Source organism: Helicoverpa armigera, chromosome 22, assembly GCF_030705265.1.
Source record: "Helicoverpa armigera isolate CAAS_96S chromosome 22, ASM3070526v1, whole genome shotgun sequence".
In the NCBI taxonomy this organism is placed as follows: domain Eukaryota; kingdom Metazoa; phylum Arthropoda; class Insecta; order Lepidoptera; family Noctuidae; genus Helicoverpa; species Helicoverpa armigera.
Genome location: NC_087141.1, coordinates 3,855,986 through 3,872,488, shown reverse-complemented (window position 1 = coordinate 3,872,488; position 16,503 = coordinate 3,855,986). Strand labels below are relative to the sequence as shown.

The following is a 16,503-nucleotide window of genomic DNA, read 5'->3' as shown; positions in this document are numbered from 1 at the left end:
CAATTAAAATAAATGCAATTGAAAAAACTATTTTCATGATAATTAAATAATTGTTTAAAAAAAATCTAAGTTCTCATTCAAACAAACGATAATCTCTTCATGAGATTTTGTGTTTACTACGCGATTGAAAAAAAATGACGTTACAGGACCGATTTGGAAAATTGATCTTCTTTTAATCTAATGTCGGGACGAGTGGAGATATCTGCATGAGGTAATTATGTCGTGTATCATTCAACACACTGAAAAGCGAAGAAAACACCACGTCCTTTGCAATCCGGTTGCAAATTAAGGTAACTTTGAGTCACCGAACTCTAGCCACCTTTAGTATACCTACCTACGACGTGGTCTAAGAATCGTACAACAAGTTTATACCTACCATTATGTTTATTCAAGTTCATGGCTTATATTTATAGCACCAAACCAAGTAATATTTAAGACTAAGTTTCAAAATAAGGATATCTAGAGTTGGAATTTTTTTGTGTATTTACTTACTCATATGGTTTTTCATAACCGTATTTAAAGATGTTTGTAGGTATAAATTGGGACAGGAAGGAGGACAGTGGTTCCAGTCCAACCTAGTGCAGGAAAAAAATATAAAGTTACCTATTAAAGGTAAGAAGGTAATCTGTAGTTATTCTAAATTTGTGCCAAAATATTTTGCTGGTGGTTTGGTGTCTAGTTTTGGGACTCCTGAGATGTTCTCATGAGAGAAATTAAACATTCCTAATAATAACCCGCATTATCTCATTAAAGGACTTATGAGTTTGGTTCATGCTATTTACAGATTTTCCATGATACATTGAAGATATTCGGCTTATCAGGATTTGAATATGGTATCCAAATGGCTTCACAGTCGGAAAAAAATAACGAGAGATTTAATTTGAAGTTTATTGGGGGGTCAGTACTTAATAAGATTACATTTCTCAGAAAATACTTATATTTAATCAATTTTATTGTGATTGCGCGCGTCACGTGCGTTTATTGCTATTTACCCACTCATCACATTTCGATACTCTTGACTTTTACATTGACACACATTTAAGTTAACATAAACAAATACTGCATAAAATCTCACGTATTGAGCGTACGGAACAAAAGAATTAATCATACCTATCTATAGTAGGTAATAGCAATTAATGTTCAATTTACTCTTAATTAATTGGAAAAGGCATGAAAACTTTTGTGTAATTTATAAAATATCATAGTATGTGACACGGTGTACGGCGCAGTAGCCGGTGTCTGTTGCCTGCGCGTCTGCGGCGAGCAAGCCTATCGCCTCTTATCGTCCTTACGTTTTCTAAACGTCGTCGCGTAGATTATAAAAGGTGGTTCGCGCTATGCGGTCGCAGTTTTGTCCTTACTCAGCTGGAGTACGCAATCTTAGCGGTCGGAATTAGAGCAGCGAATCGGAGCTTGTACTGTCGTGTACCCGTGCGTAGTGTAGTGCGATGGCGTTACTGCAGGGCCCGTCGCGCAAGCAGGCCGAGCTGATCGCGCAGGAGCTGGGCGAGGCCCCCGGGGACATCGAGCGCGGCGTGCGCGACCTGCGGAGCATGCTGGCCGCCTCGCCCTACCTGCCAGACCCTGAAAATGTTGGTAAGTACGTCCAACTGGCACCAATTATGTTCCTTGGGTATTAAAAAAAATGGGGCAGTGGAATCATTTTCCTCGTTAAACGAGGAGCAAAACCTGTAAAATAATGCATACTGAGTGAGGATTTTGATTATCACTTAATACGAGCGATTGCAGTCTTGCGGCAACTTTGATGATACGTTTAAAAACGCCGAGTTGCTTTAAACAGAAAATAACTCCGGGGAATCAGCCTTCAACTCTAAAAAAAACGCAACTAAACCGGATCATCCGTTTAAAAGGGCTACTGAGCCACACAAAACACGTAACGGTCAAACATATAACCCCCCTTTTTACTTCGGGAGTTTCCCCACGAATTTTACTGGTACGAAACTGCGAATCGAACTTTTTACAATATCTTTTTTTCTAAACTTCGAATGTCGTTTAAGTCTTGGTGGTCCAAATTGCTAAATTAATGCTAGAGATACTAACCCATAATTACGCATCCTGCATTTTATAAGGTTAGAGGTTAAACTATATTTAATGGCTAAGTAATAATTTATGACTTGCGTGTAATAATTTTATTATCAGATTAATATCTGCACGGCCACATACTTGACAGGTATTATTAATATCAAGTTATTAGTCTGGTGATGTGAATAACTTATAATACAAATATAAATGGCTTTAGGAATCTGGATAGACTTGATTAGATCGAGTCATTTATACAAAAGATGGTCTTTGACCTTACCCAGGTGGCACGGCAACATCACATAGCGATACCGATATTGTAGGTACCTACACTATAGTTAATTAAAACTTTAAAACCGCAGAAGAAAAAAATATATATATAAAATATAGGTAGGTATACCTAATCTAGGTACCTAACTATAATTTGATTAGAGCGATTATTAAAAACCAAACATGTTTAGCTAGAGATTTAGCTACCTAAGTATTTGAAATGACCTCTGGCTTAGGTACCTAATAAACAAATTATAACACAAAATAAGTTACCATCATGATACAGATAACTGTGGTTAATTGTGAATTAAATTAACATCTAATTAAAGTAGACGAAAACAAATATGACTTTAATGTTAGAGTATTTTTACATATTGTAAAGTTGCAAGACTCTTCCATACTCCCATCCCAAATACCTCTAGTCCAATATATTGTTACTAGGTAGGTAGGTACACTGATTAGCTTACAAAGAAATATAAAATTGCATGCATGATAGACACTGACATTATCTACATTCGAGCCAAGAATATCTGTACCTTATGTAATTGTAACAGTCAAACAAGGGCATTAACCATTCGCGAGAATGAACCGGCCGCGGCCGAACAAAATCTAGATTATACCTACCTACCTAAGTATCTTCGATCTTATTAAGTATCTTCTTCCAATGAGCAAAATAATTGAAATATTTTAAAACCATAACAGATTATTTTTGCATATACACAAACACATATTTTTGGTAGGTACATATTTTTTTTTGCATACGAGATGAGCGCGGTACGGTCAGCAACTAAAGTAACAAAATCAAAATGTAACAAACTTTTGTTGCTCACTGTACCAAGTATATAGACAGGTATTTATAGGTATACCTATTGTTATAAAGTAGATATTTGTTCATGGATACATAATACATATTTGCAAAGCCCTCTGTGCGATAGAGAGGCGGAACGGAGGCACTAACTTATACAGTGCACTCAGCTAATGCATAGTAGAAGTAGGTATTAGCTCTTAATGCGTTAGCCATAAAATATAATGTATCGCTTAGCATTTGTAATAAGCTGTTTAAAACAACCACCACAAAATACTTCGATGCAAATGTCCGTACGATTAAATATACTTCTAGTGTTTACTTACGTGATGGCAATGTCATAACTTGCACTTTTATTAGGTAAGCAAATACATAACAGGAAATAATTTCAAAATGATGCAGGAGATCAAATACCTATCCTTCATAACTGCATGCATAGTTAGTTTATTACCTAAATGCTTTACTTTCTCGCCTTGAGCTTAGAATAGAAATAACATGAATGAATAGGTCAGTTATCTAGACATTAGGCCACCGTCATACCTATCTATGGCGCAGGAACGTGGAAAGGTAGGCGTTTACCGGCGAGAATTACTCGAAATGATATTGCAGAACTGCAAGTGGTTTTATATTGCAACAGATCTACTGGTGTAAGCCAGTTGCAATTGCAAGTTGTAGTTGCAAGTGCAATATAAAGCTCAACCGCATCTAATATCGTACAAATCCCAATTTGGATGTGTGCATCGGTGAAATGCATCGGCGGGCACCGTGTCACGACTCGCAATGAATGAGTAATGGCACGCATTAAATCGTAAACCAACGCTATAACTCGCCTCAATGGTGACCGAATTGACACAATTACCTCATCATGGATCCAAATCACACGCATAACAATAAGCAACATCATTATTTACCGCCATTGATCGAAACAATAGCACTTTTACGCGTTTACGTTTCCTCACATCGCCAAAACGTTTGGTGCATTAGGTATAATACGCACGATGTCCTGCGCAAAGTTACGTGCGCGAGTGACGCTCCTTGACCAAGTTAGCGAAAAACTGTAATTGCAAAACTATTATTAGTGATACTCGTGTAATTATATGTCAAAGCACTAAGTAGCCTGTTACGTTGTACAGACCACCATATTGACACGAGTATGAATTATGTTACAAACAAATAGGTACGTGATGGTTGTGTAATGGATAAATGCATATCTGATTTACCTACGTAGCTAAATCAAGATGAGTTCAAAGAAAATGCACAAGTTTAATTGGAGGACCTACCTATCTAGGTAGTGATACGATAATCTTGGCATAATACATTAGTAGTAGTACTATCTATGACCATACTTGACTACTTAGTTGTAGTCATACCTACTGTCATATTGTCTCTTATTGAACTTAATGTAATGAAATTCTTAGAGGTACATGCGACAAAGGGTGTGTGAAGTACAATTTCGAACGAATAGAGAGGGAAGGGAAGTCTAGAGAAAAGGTGGTTGGTGGATTATCTGGGACATGGAACACATGATGATATGAACAAGAAGGGAGTGGATGTTGGTGTTACGAGTAACCTTTGCGAAAATGAGTGGTTTTACGAAAAATACTTGAGAATAAAACTCAGCGATGTTAGTAAAAATAAAAACGGTTCGAGACTAGGTGTTTTATTTATATAATAATGTAACAAATTGGTGTTGTTTTGCTAAACCTTGTTTTTAATATAAGACTACTTTAGCTAAGCGAACTTGATGGAAACTTGTTAAGTCGTTTAGTTAACTGTCAGTAGCAATTTTCCAGAAGTATTGACAAATGGAACCGGTCCGACTGGTCTCATTGAAGAACAATAGACAATGTTGTTGTACTTTTAAGGAAAAGGAATAGAGAGGTACCTACTGCTGCCATGCCATGGTAGAGCACCGAACTGGTTCGCTATAGTTTATTTCATTATAAAAATATTAGCATATAACCTTGACACGTCAAAGACAACGTGATTTTTCTTTTTCCCTGATCAATATCGCTATTAAGTAGTACTTTTCCGAACAGCACCTACCTGTGTTCAGTTTATTTTTAACCAATCATTTTTTTAATGATCATGTCGCACGAGTCGTATGTACATAAATATTTATTATCGCTTTGAAGCTAACAAACAAAACAACAATCCAAAATACTCGACAAACGAAATAAGAACCAAGTTTTGAGCGATATTTTATGTGACCAATTAGTTATTTTTGCTCTGCACCTAAAGCATCTACTAAACGATGCAGTTCTTATTATAAAAGAAACGAAGGCAAGAATGACCATGTTTCGCGTCCAATGCTAAGAAATTAGAATACAATGCAATAATCGGGCGTTGATCGCTATGTAATCGGAAACAATAATACTTATGTACCACCTACTGCTGAGGCTCATTTTCCTCAATATGCTACAAAAGCAAATAGGTTTGAAATGTTGCTACAATTACGGAAGTGAAGTGAAAATAATTGCTGATCTGTTGGTGACGCAAATATGCGGATTACAGCACAAATGTGTGATGAAACGACGGAAACGAATCACATTGTTCAATAGCTAAATGTGTTTGTTCTAGACAAGACGATTATCAGATAGAACAACAACATAAACGTTAACTTAGGGATGTTGTAGACAAAACAGGATAGTGTAGTTTTAAAGTGACAGAATATTGGGGATCGGCCCGAAACATCTCATTTTGTCATTCTATTTCTAGCAGAGGACTTCTAATTAATAGATATTATGTTCCCAACTTCCCAATGTACTCTTGGACTAAGTCCAGACTATGTAAAATTCTACAAAATTAGAAGAGCAAATAACTATAGAAACGATAGATGCTTCGCAAATTCGTTGCTATGGTCATAGACGTGTTGATAATATTTCATGTACACAAAACATTTACGCACTCGTGGTTTTCGGACCTACATTTAACAAAATTAGTTTTTGACAAATGACTACTTATCATCGTTTTGCAAAATTCCGTTTAAATTGCAAAATATTATTGGGTTCTAGAAAGCTTCCCTGGCTAATACCACAAAGGTTCCGTCCGAGTTTAGATGAAAATGTTCAACCCAGCAGTGCGTAAAATAATCTTATTTTGGCCATTTTTGTCCAATAGACGTCTTATACTTAATATTGGTAGTACTTAACATGCAGAAATATATTTAAAAAATATTCTTAGAAATACTTTATATCTCACATAAGCTAATCTTAACTTAAACTTCTCTTACGAATTTCAACGAGTAGACTTCAGCTGTAAGCAACTATGAAAATACAAATTTTTCATTGAAATGTCTTCTGTTCTACAGACAAACGCATCCTGGAGCTGTTCGTGCGAGGGTGCCGCATGGATCTGGACCGTGCTCGCTCTAAGCTGGAGGCCTACTGCCTGGCGAGGGCGCGCTTCAGAGACCTGTACGAACATCGCTCACTCAGCTGCCCTCCGCTCGATGAAGTCTGCAAGTTCATGTGAGTAAGCTTGATAGCCCCTATGTATTTTGAAATCGGCCTCGGGATCATGTTACAGATACTTAGCGATAATTTGTAAATCTTTCTGGCAGATCCTCTATCTATTCTAATACCCTTACAATAAGGCTAGTTTCCTAAAAAATAATAATTAGTCCGTCTTGTAGATTGTCCAAAATTAAGCGATACGTATTTTTTCTTTTTTAAATTGGATCAGAACTTGTTAAGATATAGCGTGTTAAAGTTGAGTGTGACGTCACAAGTTGCTACAATTTTCAGGACACTGTGACGTAAAAGGCCCCCACTCCTAATTTTTGAAGTGTATTATCTTTGTCATTTTATGTTTAATTAAAAAAAGAAAAAATACGTATCCAATATTTTTTGATTATCTAAAAAGCGGACTAAATATTATTTCATTATTTCGACCCTGGACACTACCCTATTAATTTTAATCGGTTAACCTATTTATGATGATGATATTGATGTCCTTACGATGGCTAACCTAGGCCTGAGCTCTGATTGATTTAAAATCTTAATTTCGCAGGGACATAGTAGTACTCCCGAAGCTGACAGATGAGGGATACAGGATCACGATCTTCAGGATACGACCGGAATACCCTGAGAGCTCAGCAGACGTAGCCAACGCCGTCCGTGCAGTACTGCTCACCAGTGACGTCAGGATGTATGATGAACATCAGATCGGAGGAGACGTTTTTATCTATGAGGTCAGTTAGCTCTAAATTGAGTATTGTGTGAATTACTTGTCGGTATTATTTTCACATTCAAGTTGACCGATCAGCACATAAAAGTGCCCAATATAGAAACAGTAAACGCTAATTTTCGTCGCACCTTGTATAGACAAGATTAGTGAATCCATCCTAATTAAATACAGCGATCACAGGTTTATTTTCTAGAAAATAGTTCCGTATCGGGTCACTGACTTTTATAGATGTATCTAATAAGAGTAACCTTCAAATTATTTAAAAGATCTCCGATCCGCTTTTGCATAATAATAGAATTCAAAATGATTCGATTCATTTTCAAATTATCAGATGGGCCCATCATGCTTCCCTGTGGAACACTAATAGCTCATTTAATCTGACGCAATTTGACCTTATGTTACATCTTTGCTTTATCACCGTTTGTTCCAAATATATGCCATTTTGACCAAGGAGAAAACAAGCCAACAATTTATATTTAGGCACCTAGCCAGTTTATCATCTTTTCTGATTTTAATGAAATTATGGAAACGAGTTTGTATTCTTAATGTTACCCACAGGTGTCAAATGTACGTGGTTCGGTGGTAGCGCACGTGGCGGCTGCTGCTAACGCGGTGCGACGCTCCATCCAGCTGGCGCAGGCTGCGTACCCTCAGCGGCTGAAGAGGATCCACGTGGTGGGCTCGCCTCCCTTCCTCGCCTCCTCCCTGGCACTCATGAGGAATTGCGTCAACGAGAAAATTAAGAGACGGGTACGCGTTTAACTTATATTTTTGACGATCATGTCCGGTTCCTTCTTTTTCTTACCCTGTTCTATTTTTGTAAACAAATTCTATTTAAATAATAGATTGACGTAATAATTACGTCGGCATCTAAGTACACATGAGGAAACTAAGTTGTTTAAGCTACCGCCTACGATTAAGGAAATTGAATACAGATTGTTTACTTGCCACGCAACGTATCTAGTATCTACTTATCAATGAATGACTGTCACAGCATTACTGAATAAAAATATTTCTTGTAATAAATTATCCCCTTGTATTGAACTTCTCACCTATTACAACCGAGAAATAGGTACAAATCGTTGCAGTTTAACATAGCCCACAATTTCAGTCTTTTATTTCCTTAGCCAATATTTCTTTATTCCCACATCTTATCTCAATATCTTTGTCTATATCTGCAGTACTACCTGCACCCGAAAGTTGACGAACTTCTGGACCACATTCCGGCACAAGTGTTGCCCCGCGAATGGGGGGGAGAGGAAGAAAACATCGATGTCCTGTCGAAGAAGTGGCGGCGCCGCATCGATGAGGTCAGCCCCTACCTGCGCATCTTCAACGAGGCCTGCAAGGCAGCCCCGGCGCCCGTCAACGATGTCGATATATATGGCACAGTAGGAGCTTTCAGAAAACTCGATATCGATTAACAGACCACAGCACAACATAAATCTATAGCACAAGTATAAGGGGTTTGTTTTGAAGGTAATGCTCATGATGTAAGAAAATCTGTGTTTCGTATTAATCATAATCGTGAAAGAAAGGTACTACGAAGAAATACAAAGAATTCACTTTAGAGGATCAAATTAAAAATTCCTGCAACAAAGTTAGTTAATTTTGGGATTTATTTCGTCCGTCCAAATGTGTGTGTGAAATGCCAGTGTGTGTTAGCATTGTTGATTCCATACCTTTGTTAGATTATAATTTTAAGTGCTCAATATTGTGTAATTTAAGTTAAAATAATATAGTATTATGTTTTTACTCTTATTATTGTGATATTTTGGGAATAAATGTTTGCTCAATAATTGGGCAATGTAGAATTTAATGGTAGTTTTTTTTAATTTTTAATAATCCTGTCATAATGTCTATTTTGAGTACCCTCAAACACGTGCTCTGAAACATGGTTAAAAAAATAGCGACAGCATATTTCTTAACTGTTTTACCATTTAAAAATATGTCGTTGAACAATAAAACGTTACATTAGCTAACTGTCCAGTCAAGACTGCGTAATACAGTTAAGATCTTAAAAGATAAATGTAACAACTTTATAAGTAGCTTTTGAAACAAGTATCAAGTGGATACCTAATGCTTGCATCATCCTCCGAGCCCTTTTTAACCCCCGACGCAAAAACGACGGGGTGTTATAAGTTTGACGTGTCTGTGTGTGTGTGTGTGTGTGTGTGTGTGTGTGTGTGTGTGTGTGTATGTGGCATCATAGCTCCCAAACGGATGATCCGATTGTAATGCGGTTTTTTTTGTTTAAAAGGTATGCCAGTCGGGAGTGTTCTTAGCTAGGTTTGGTGGAAATCGGTTCAGGTCTTCAAGGTCATCAGCTCGTTTGCTAGATGTGATAGGAATGTTACACGCTCAGTTTACTTGCCAGTATATGTGGGATCTGAAATTTGAAACACTAATGTCTTTTGGAACCACTGAGCTGGTCTGCTGTTAGGGCACGAAGATAGGAGACGTAACCCTGAACTGCCTTTTAGTAAACCCATCGAGTTTGGGCTCGTTGAATTTGTCTTGACGAGTTCTCTTCATGTTTCTGATTGACGAGAACCTGATGCTGGAAATGGGATGTGGCGGATGAAACCCTGGAATGCCGGAATGAAACGGATAAACCGATTTATATTTTTGCTGAAAATCTAGAATGTCCAAAGGTTAATCTTCATTGTTTCTCAATCTGTGCAATTCTCTCAGAGCCAGTTTGTCATGAGGATTGTTAAACAGCTTCCTTTGGCTGAGATCGCATATAACGACCCCATCTTAAGATAAAATAAATTAAATGAAAGAAGGAAAAATTAAGGAGCTCCTTTAAAAAGCATGAAATAAAATTAAATTATAAATTTAAAAAAACCCCCGACCCAAAAAGTACGCAATAATTATGACAAAAGGTTAAAACGCTAAACCCTATAAAAGCAAAAAATAACTTTTAACACTAGGTAAACTAAATTTTGACGTGTCGGGGGACCGCTTTCTACCTTCATAAATACTTACATAAATCAAATGATACCTACCTAATTACAACATTCGTTTAAAAAAAAAACACGTATCTAAAGTAATGAATTAGAGCGGTCCCCCGACACGACAAAATTTAGTTTACCTAGTGTTAAAAGTTATTTTTTGCTTTTTATAGGGTTTTTCCCAACTATGTTGGGGTCGGCTTCCAGTTTAACCGGATGTAGCTGAGTACCGAATGCTTACCTACCTATTTTATATATTTTTTTTCTTCTCGTTTAATAATTTCCACGGGAATCTGATCTACCCTTTTGAACCGGCAGGCCAATGGGGCAAAGTTCCATTTACGCATGTCCGAAAACGTGGCATTGTTTACATAAGTAGGTAAGTCGACAAAACTTGATTACCTACTTGAAGATATTATTAATCACCTATGTCCTAATTTAAATATTCAAATTAAACTGACAACACCATAGTGTTCGAGGTTTTTTTTATGTATAACGGATTTTCTCTTTTTAAATGATTTCGAGGCGTTTGAAAGAGATTGTCATTTATTATTGAGACAGGTTCAGATTTCGAGTTTGGTAAAATCTAAGAATAAGCGGTCATTTAACGGTTAGACTACAACCTCTTGACCTCAATGTAGTTCGGAAAAGGTTAGGCAGATGATGAAGATGATAGAAAGCTCTAGATCTAATACGTATTACAGAGTAAAGTACATAACGTACAGGCGCCTTAAGTGGGTACACGTAAGGTCAGCGTCAAAAGTAGCTGAACAAATCAAAATTTTCAAACCTGCCTACAAAAGAAAATAGATTAATACTCTAGTAAGTTATCGACGTCTCGGAGTTACAGAAATTGAAAAATATTGGTTGTTACCGTTGAAGTTGCCTGTACTTCCAAGCAAAAGATAGGCCCAAACATTAGTGACGTCACTCGCCATAAGTAACTTATGAGCACGCAGTAAATCATTTAACACCTGCTACTATAATATAGCTAGTTCATTATCACTTTTTACAAGTTCACCTTGACTCTATGGTAAAGTCACAAGCACCTCAAAAAAATAAAAAAGCCTATAAAATATATGCAAAGCATCACATCGATAAATAATAACCGGTCATAATACTAAATTGTCTTCTTTATTTTTGAGCAGGTTCTACAATTTTTGAGGGCACCAACAATTTTATTTTATTTATTAATTGTATTTAAAAATTTAAAATAGTACTTAGATATTACAGGTTTTTAAAGTGATCAATGGAGAAAAAACCCTGGAACGAAACCAAATACGAAATAGGAACTTTAGTGAAGGAATTTTCGTCGGAAATCACAAAATCAACCTCTTTAAAAAAAATCTTAACTATTTGAGGTTGAGGTGACTTATTGGTTATAAGTCCATTTTATTCAAAAACAAAATTACTTTAAAAATTACTTTGTTTAGACGTGTCGTTATTTTAAAATAGATTGATATTTTTAAACCTGTTATTATGATGCCTTACTTTGCTTGAAAGATTATTTTATAGACTGCATGATAATTTTGTTAAAAAAGGCATACAATTAGTAAAGCTGAAAACCAGTTTATCGATGTTTATTTATTGCTTGTCTCGTCGCAAATCTAGGTCCGCATTTAAAAACTTGAACAAAGATTTGGGCGCTATTTATTACATTAGCGATTCATGCCGTATAAGACATACTTGTGTTACTACTCATACAGAGGTACCCTCAGATTAAAGAATTTTTTAAGTACTTAGAGGTACCTTTATTATTTTTTGTGCAATTGAGACTTGTGGTCGCTGCGATTAAATGAAAATTATTTCCCACTAGCTGTTTTTGCCATTTCACCAAAACGTCCCATGTGAACATGTGCCTGGGATCGAATAAAAGATAGTGCAACAGTGAAAGACTTAATGAGCGCATCCGGCCGTGCTCTCGCTGTGGCGGCATATTGGGCTGACATAGTGTAGTCTCAACATATGACATGTCATCGACTCGAAAGAAGAAGTGAAAGAATTTTTCAAATCGGTTCAGAGCCTTAAATATATCAGCCTTAACTAGTGACATCTATTGTCCAGTAGCAGAACTATAAAATAACCATAAACTATGATGTGTGATGAGAATTTTAGTTTTTTTTTATTTCTTTGAACAATTTCATTGAATTGCATATCCTTCAGTCTTTATAAAGTTTTGCAGTTTAGTTGATGGGACATAAAATATATGATTTTGATAAGTAAAACGACGTTTTAATTATTATAAATAAATATCTTTGAACGCATTATCACGGCTGTCAAATCCGCTTCAAGTTGTCATCTCGTGAGTTGTCAAATTACGTGGCTTTCACGTAGGGAAAACAAGCTGTTCGCTTTTGATTGAAGAAAATCATATATTTTAGGCAAAATACTTTCAATTAAACAAAATGAAAAGCTCGTGGAGATCGCTTAGTTTTGCCATTTTAGTGGCGGCATCACTATTAAATACAGCGCACAGTTATACCATCACAGTGGATGCGCATGCCGAAGAGTGCTTTTTCGAAAATGTTGAAGCAGAAACCAAAATGGGTAAGTAATTAGCAATAGGTCCCTTAATTTTCCATCTTCCTTATGTATCCCAACCAGATGTTCCAGGCTTTCATTCTGTACATAATTGTGATACGCTAGACCCCATGTAGGACGTTTTTTTCATCTCTACTGTAGAATAATGTTGTACGCCGGTGATAATGAAAGTGCCGCAGAAACGTCAACAGGTATTTGATAGCACAGTTATCTTGGTATGGCCTCGTCAATATAAGATTTCTGATATTGTTTACTTTTTAATTGATTTTTGTTATAACCTGTATTTACACTGACATACATTCTCTTGAGAAATAAATATTAGCTACTAAAATGTGAACAATCCAGTATTGAATTCGATCGAAATCGAAATTTTATATAAAAGTTTTACTAAATTGTAGCAAGCCTGCAGCTGCTAGCCAGATGAACTGAAGACTATGCTACCTACTTTATGTTATCTTTGTATATATGTATTCTTATTATGCTTTATACTAACTTTCTATACCACAATTTTCAGGGCTGACATTCGAAATAGCGGAAGGTGGCTTCCTAGACATAGATGTAACAATCACAGGCCCTGATGGTGCTGTGATCTACAAGGGCGAGCGGGAGTCTTCCGGAATGTACACCTTCTCTGCCCCCACGTCGGGCAGATATACTTACTGCTTCAGCAATAAGATGTCCACCATGACTCCTAAGGTTTGTTTCCAGACTTAAATTTTTGACCATTAGCAAGTAACAGTAAAGTAAAAATAAAAGGGATTAAGATAATAGAAAATGAATTGTGTCTCCCCCGTATCTGCCCTCTGAAATACAATGGCTTAATTGTTATACCCTAATACCTGTTAGTGTTATTGTTTTACAATTATGTCATGTAGGCATTGAAAGTGAAAAACTGTGAAAGTTAGACTATCAGCCTTTGTTAAATGATTTTTTGCTAAAACTTAATAAAAGAAAAGGTAATAGCATATATTTGATGTATGATACTAAAATGATTTATTACTACTTCAAAGTATTTACAAAGACAGATAGTAGTAGACCACACAATACATGTTATTGACTTACTATAATACAACTGATTAAACAATACTATTATTGATTACAAATAACCTTCAAGAAACAAGCAATAAGGAGGAATATTTTCCTGCAGTTTGTAACACTAAAGGCTCCAAAACTACTTAACCGATTTGAAAAATTCTTGGAACATCGAGAAGCTAATACACATCCCCAAATAACATAGGCTATATTTTATCTAGGTGCATGCGTTAAAGTTCAAACATTATGGGAATGAATCTGCAGCAAAAAAGCTGGTGCAATATAATTTTATATCAGTGCATTTTATCATACTAACAAATAAATTAATTTCCCAGGTGGTGATGTTCAACTTGGAGGTGGGTGCAGCTCCCCAGAGTCAGACAGGAGGCAAGGAAGAGGAAGTGAATCACAACAAATTGGAGGACATGATCAAAGAACTCGCCACCACACTTAAAACAGTCAAACATGAGCAGGAATATATGCAGGTTAGTTTGTGTTTATAATTTAACACTTCCTTTTGGCATTTTAGAGCTCAGAGCTCAAGCTACCATAAAAAGTGCATTTCTTATGTTGACCTTGTTAACTACCAATCTTATTCTTAGCATATTCTATGTTAACTGAACATCAGTTTGAGAACATAAGTCAATAAACTGTCTGTATTCTTATGACTAGCTGTTGATCGCGACTTCGTCTGCGTGGGCAATATGCTTCTAAATGATATTCGCTAACTTTGTATGTTTTTTTTTCTATTTGCAATAGTTGGCGCCACTTTAACCTTGACTGTAAAATTCATGCAAAATTTGAAGTAAATCTGTGCGGTACTTTTTGAGTATATTCCGGACATACCCACAGACAAACAGACAAAAATTCTAAAAACTAAATATTTGAGTTCAGAATCGATTATAGTTCATCCCTCAAGTATTCTTTAAAAAATATATTCAATGTACAGTTTTGGCTTTCTTACGATTTTATTATATGTATAGATAATGATTTTCCACGTCATGGCACTGATTGTAAATTAGGTATGTTGTTTACATGTTCAATACCTATTTTAAGGTTCGTGACCGCATCCATCGTGCGATCAACGAGAGTACAAACTCGCGCGTGGTCATGTGGTCCATCTTCGAAGCTTCCGTCCTCCTTGTCATGACCCTCGGCCAGGTCTACTACCTCAAGAGGTTCTTCGAAGTACAACGCGTGGTGTAACACAACCGAAAGTACACCCACTGTACCAACAAATTTCTGATGACCAAGGAAATTTGTCGGTACAGTCGAAATTAACAAGGATATATTTCTTCTTACGTTGATTTTAAGTTCTTGTTTAACAAATGCTGTGTAAAAAGTACTTAGTGCAAATTATACTTATAGAGAAATATATCCATGTTTTTATATGAAATTCTCGCTCCCAGCTATGAACTTTTTGTACATTTCATTCATCACAAAGAGGAGAAAATCATCTGTACAAATAATACATTGTCATCAATTGTTTGAATACATATTAAAATCATGGATGGATGTGGGTCAAACTAAACTTTTTGGTTACTAAAGTTAACACCTATCAGAGTATTGAGCAGAAAAACTTCAAAAACCAAATAAATATGGGTCTCATTCAAGGTGTCTTGTCGGCACGAGCTAAGAAGTTGACGTACATAGACCATGCTTATAATGTTGATGTCTATCACATAACATTCATGTTATCAGAGGACGTGCGCACGCGCAAGTCGTTCTATTTATGAAATATAGGTGGGGGCGAGACTGAGTGGATTCTCCGCGATCTGAAGTGTGTTTGGGTCAGTGTGCAGTATTGTATGTAGTTACGCGTTTGATGACTAAATAAATTAATATTGTTTGTATTTGCATGTTTCATTATTTCCTAAACCCAACTTTATATTCATTCCACGTGTGGACGATGTGGACGTTCACTCTAAAGAATGCTTCATTTTTATTCTATGCAAAATTCATCAAGATTATGACTATAAAAGGAAATGATGTTAAAATAAAACAATAGAAAAACAGTTAAAAATAATTTTATTGATATGTTTCATTAATAGTACATCAGCACCAACAGTTATTAGAAAATTGTATGATCCCTTGCTGGACCCTACAATACTTTAGATGATGGTGGAAAGGAATAAAAGATTGTTAAGTACTGAACACTACTGTATTAACCGAAACGTACTAAAGGTAAAGATGAGCTTAATGGACTATGAGTGAATGAAATGAGTGACGCAGCCCTTGTTGGCTGTAACGAGAACGCTTGACCAACTTGGTAGCTCAACGCGAACTGAACATATATTATGAATTAAAATGTAAGTGGCGTAAAATGCTGATGTGCGGAATGTGCGGTTGCACCGTACATGCTCCCGAGCGGGAAGATGAGTATGAGATGAACATGATAAGATGAGTAACAAGGTGATGCCAATTGGTCCTTATACTTGATGATTAACAAGGTGATTCCAATTGGTCCTTATTTAATGCTTAGAGTCTCTACTTGAACTCCGTTTTACGTGATATAGGCACTGTACACTTGTCTAACTTATGCACCTTTGGAATTTCTCTGTAATCTGACACACACGGAATTTCACACTGATTACGCGCACTAGCACTATATTCCACAGTGGATGATGACAGAGGCCCCAGCCTCTGCCCGTGCCGGGGTCACGTGTTGCG

General features: G+C 36.4%; 2 protein-coding genes across 2 annotated transcripts; both read left to right on the top strand.

Annotated features, from left to right (window-relative positions):
• The first annotated feature begins 1,310 nt into the window (after nucleotides 1–1,310).
• Nucleotides 1,311–9,122, top strand: LOC110370913 (alpha-tocopherol transfer protein-like). The gene is made up of 5 exons (XM_021326923.3): nucleotides 1,311–1,596; nucleotides 6,426–6,585; nucleotides 7,127–7,307; nucleotides 7,862–8,053; nucleotides 8,485–9,122. The coding sequence occupies exons 1-5, from the start codon at nucleotides 1,449–1,451 to the stop codon at nucleotides 8,725–8,727; spliced, it is 924 nt and encodes a 307-aa protein (XP_021182598.3). The 5' UTR covers nucleotides 1,311–1,448; the 3' UTR covers nucleotides 8,728–9,122.
• Nucleotides 9,123–12,563: 3,441 nt separating this feature from the next.
• LOC110370792 (transmembrane emp24 domain-containing protein 2) lies at nucleotides 12,564–15,686 on the top strand. The gene is made up of 4 exons (XM_021326756.3): nucleotides 12,564–12,807; nucleotides 13,316–13,497; nucleotides 14,169–14,318; nucleotides 14,890–15,686. Exons 1-4 carry the CDS (start codon nucleotides 12,666–12,668, stop codon nucleotides 15,037–15,039), a joined length of 624 nt encoding a protein of 207 aa, XP_021182431.1. The 5' UTR covers nucleotides 12,564–12,665; the 3' UTR covers nucleotides 15,040–15,686.
• Nucleotides 15,687–16,503: the final 817 nt, after the last annotated feature.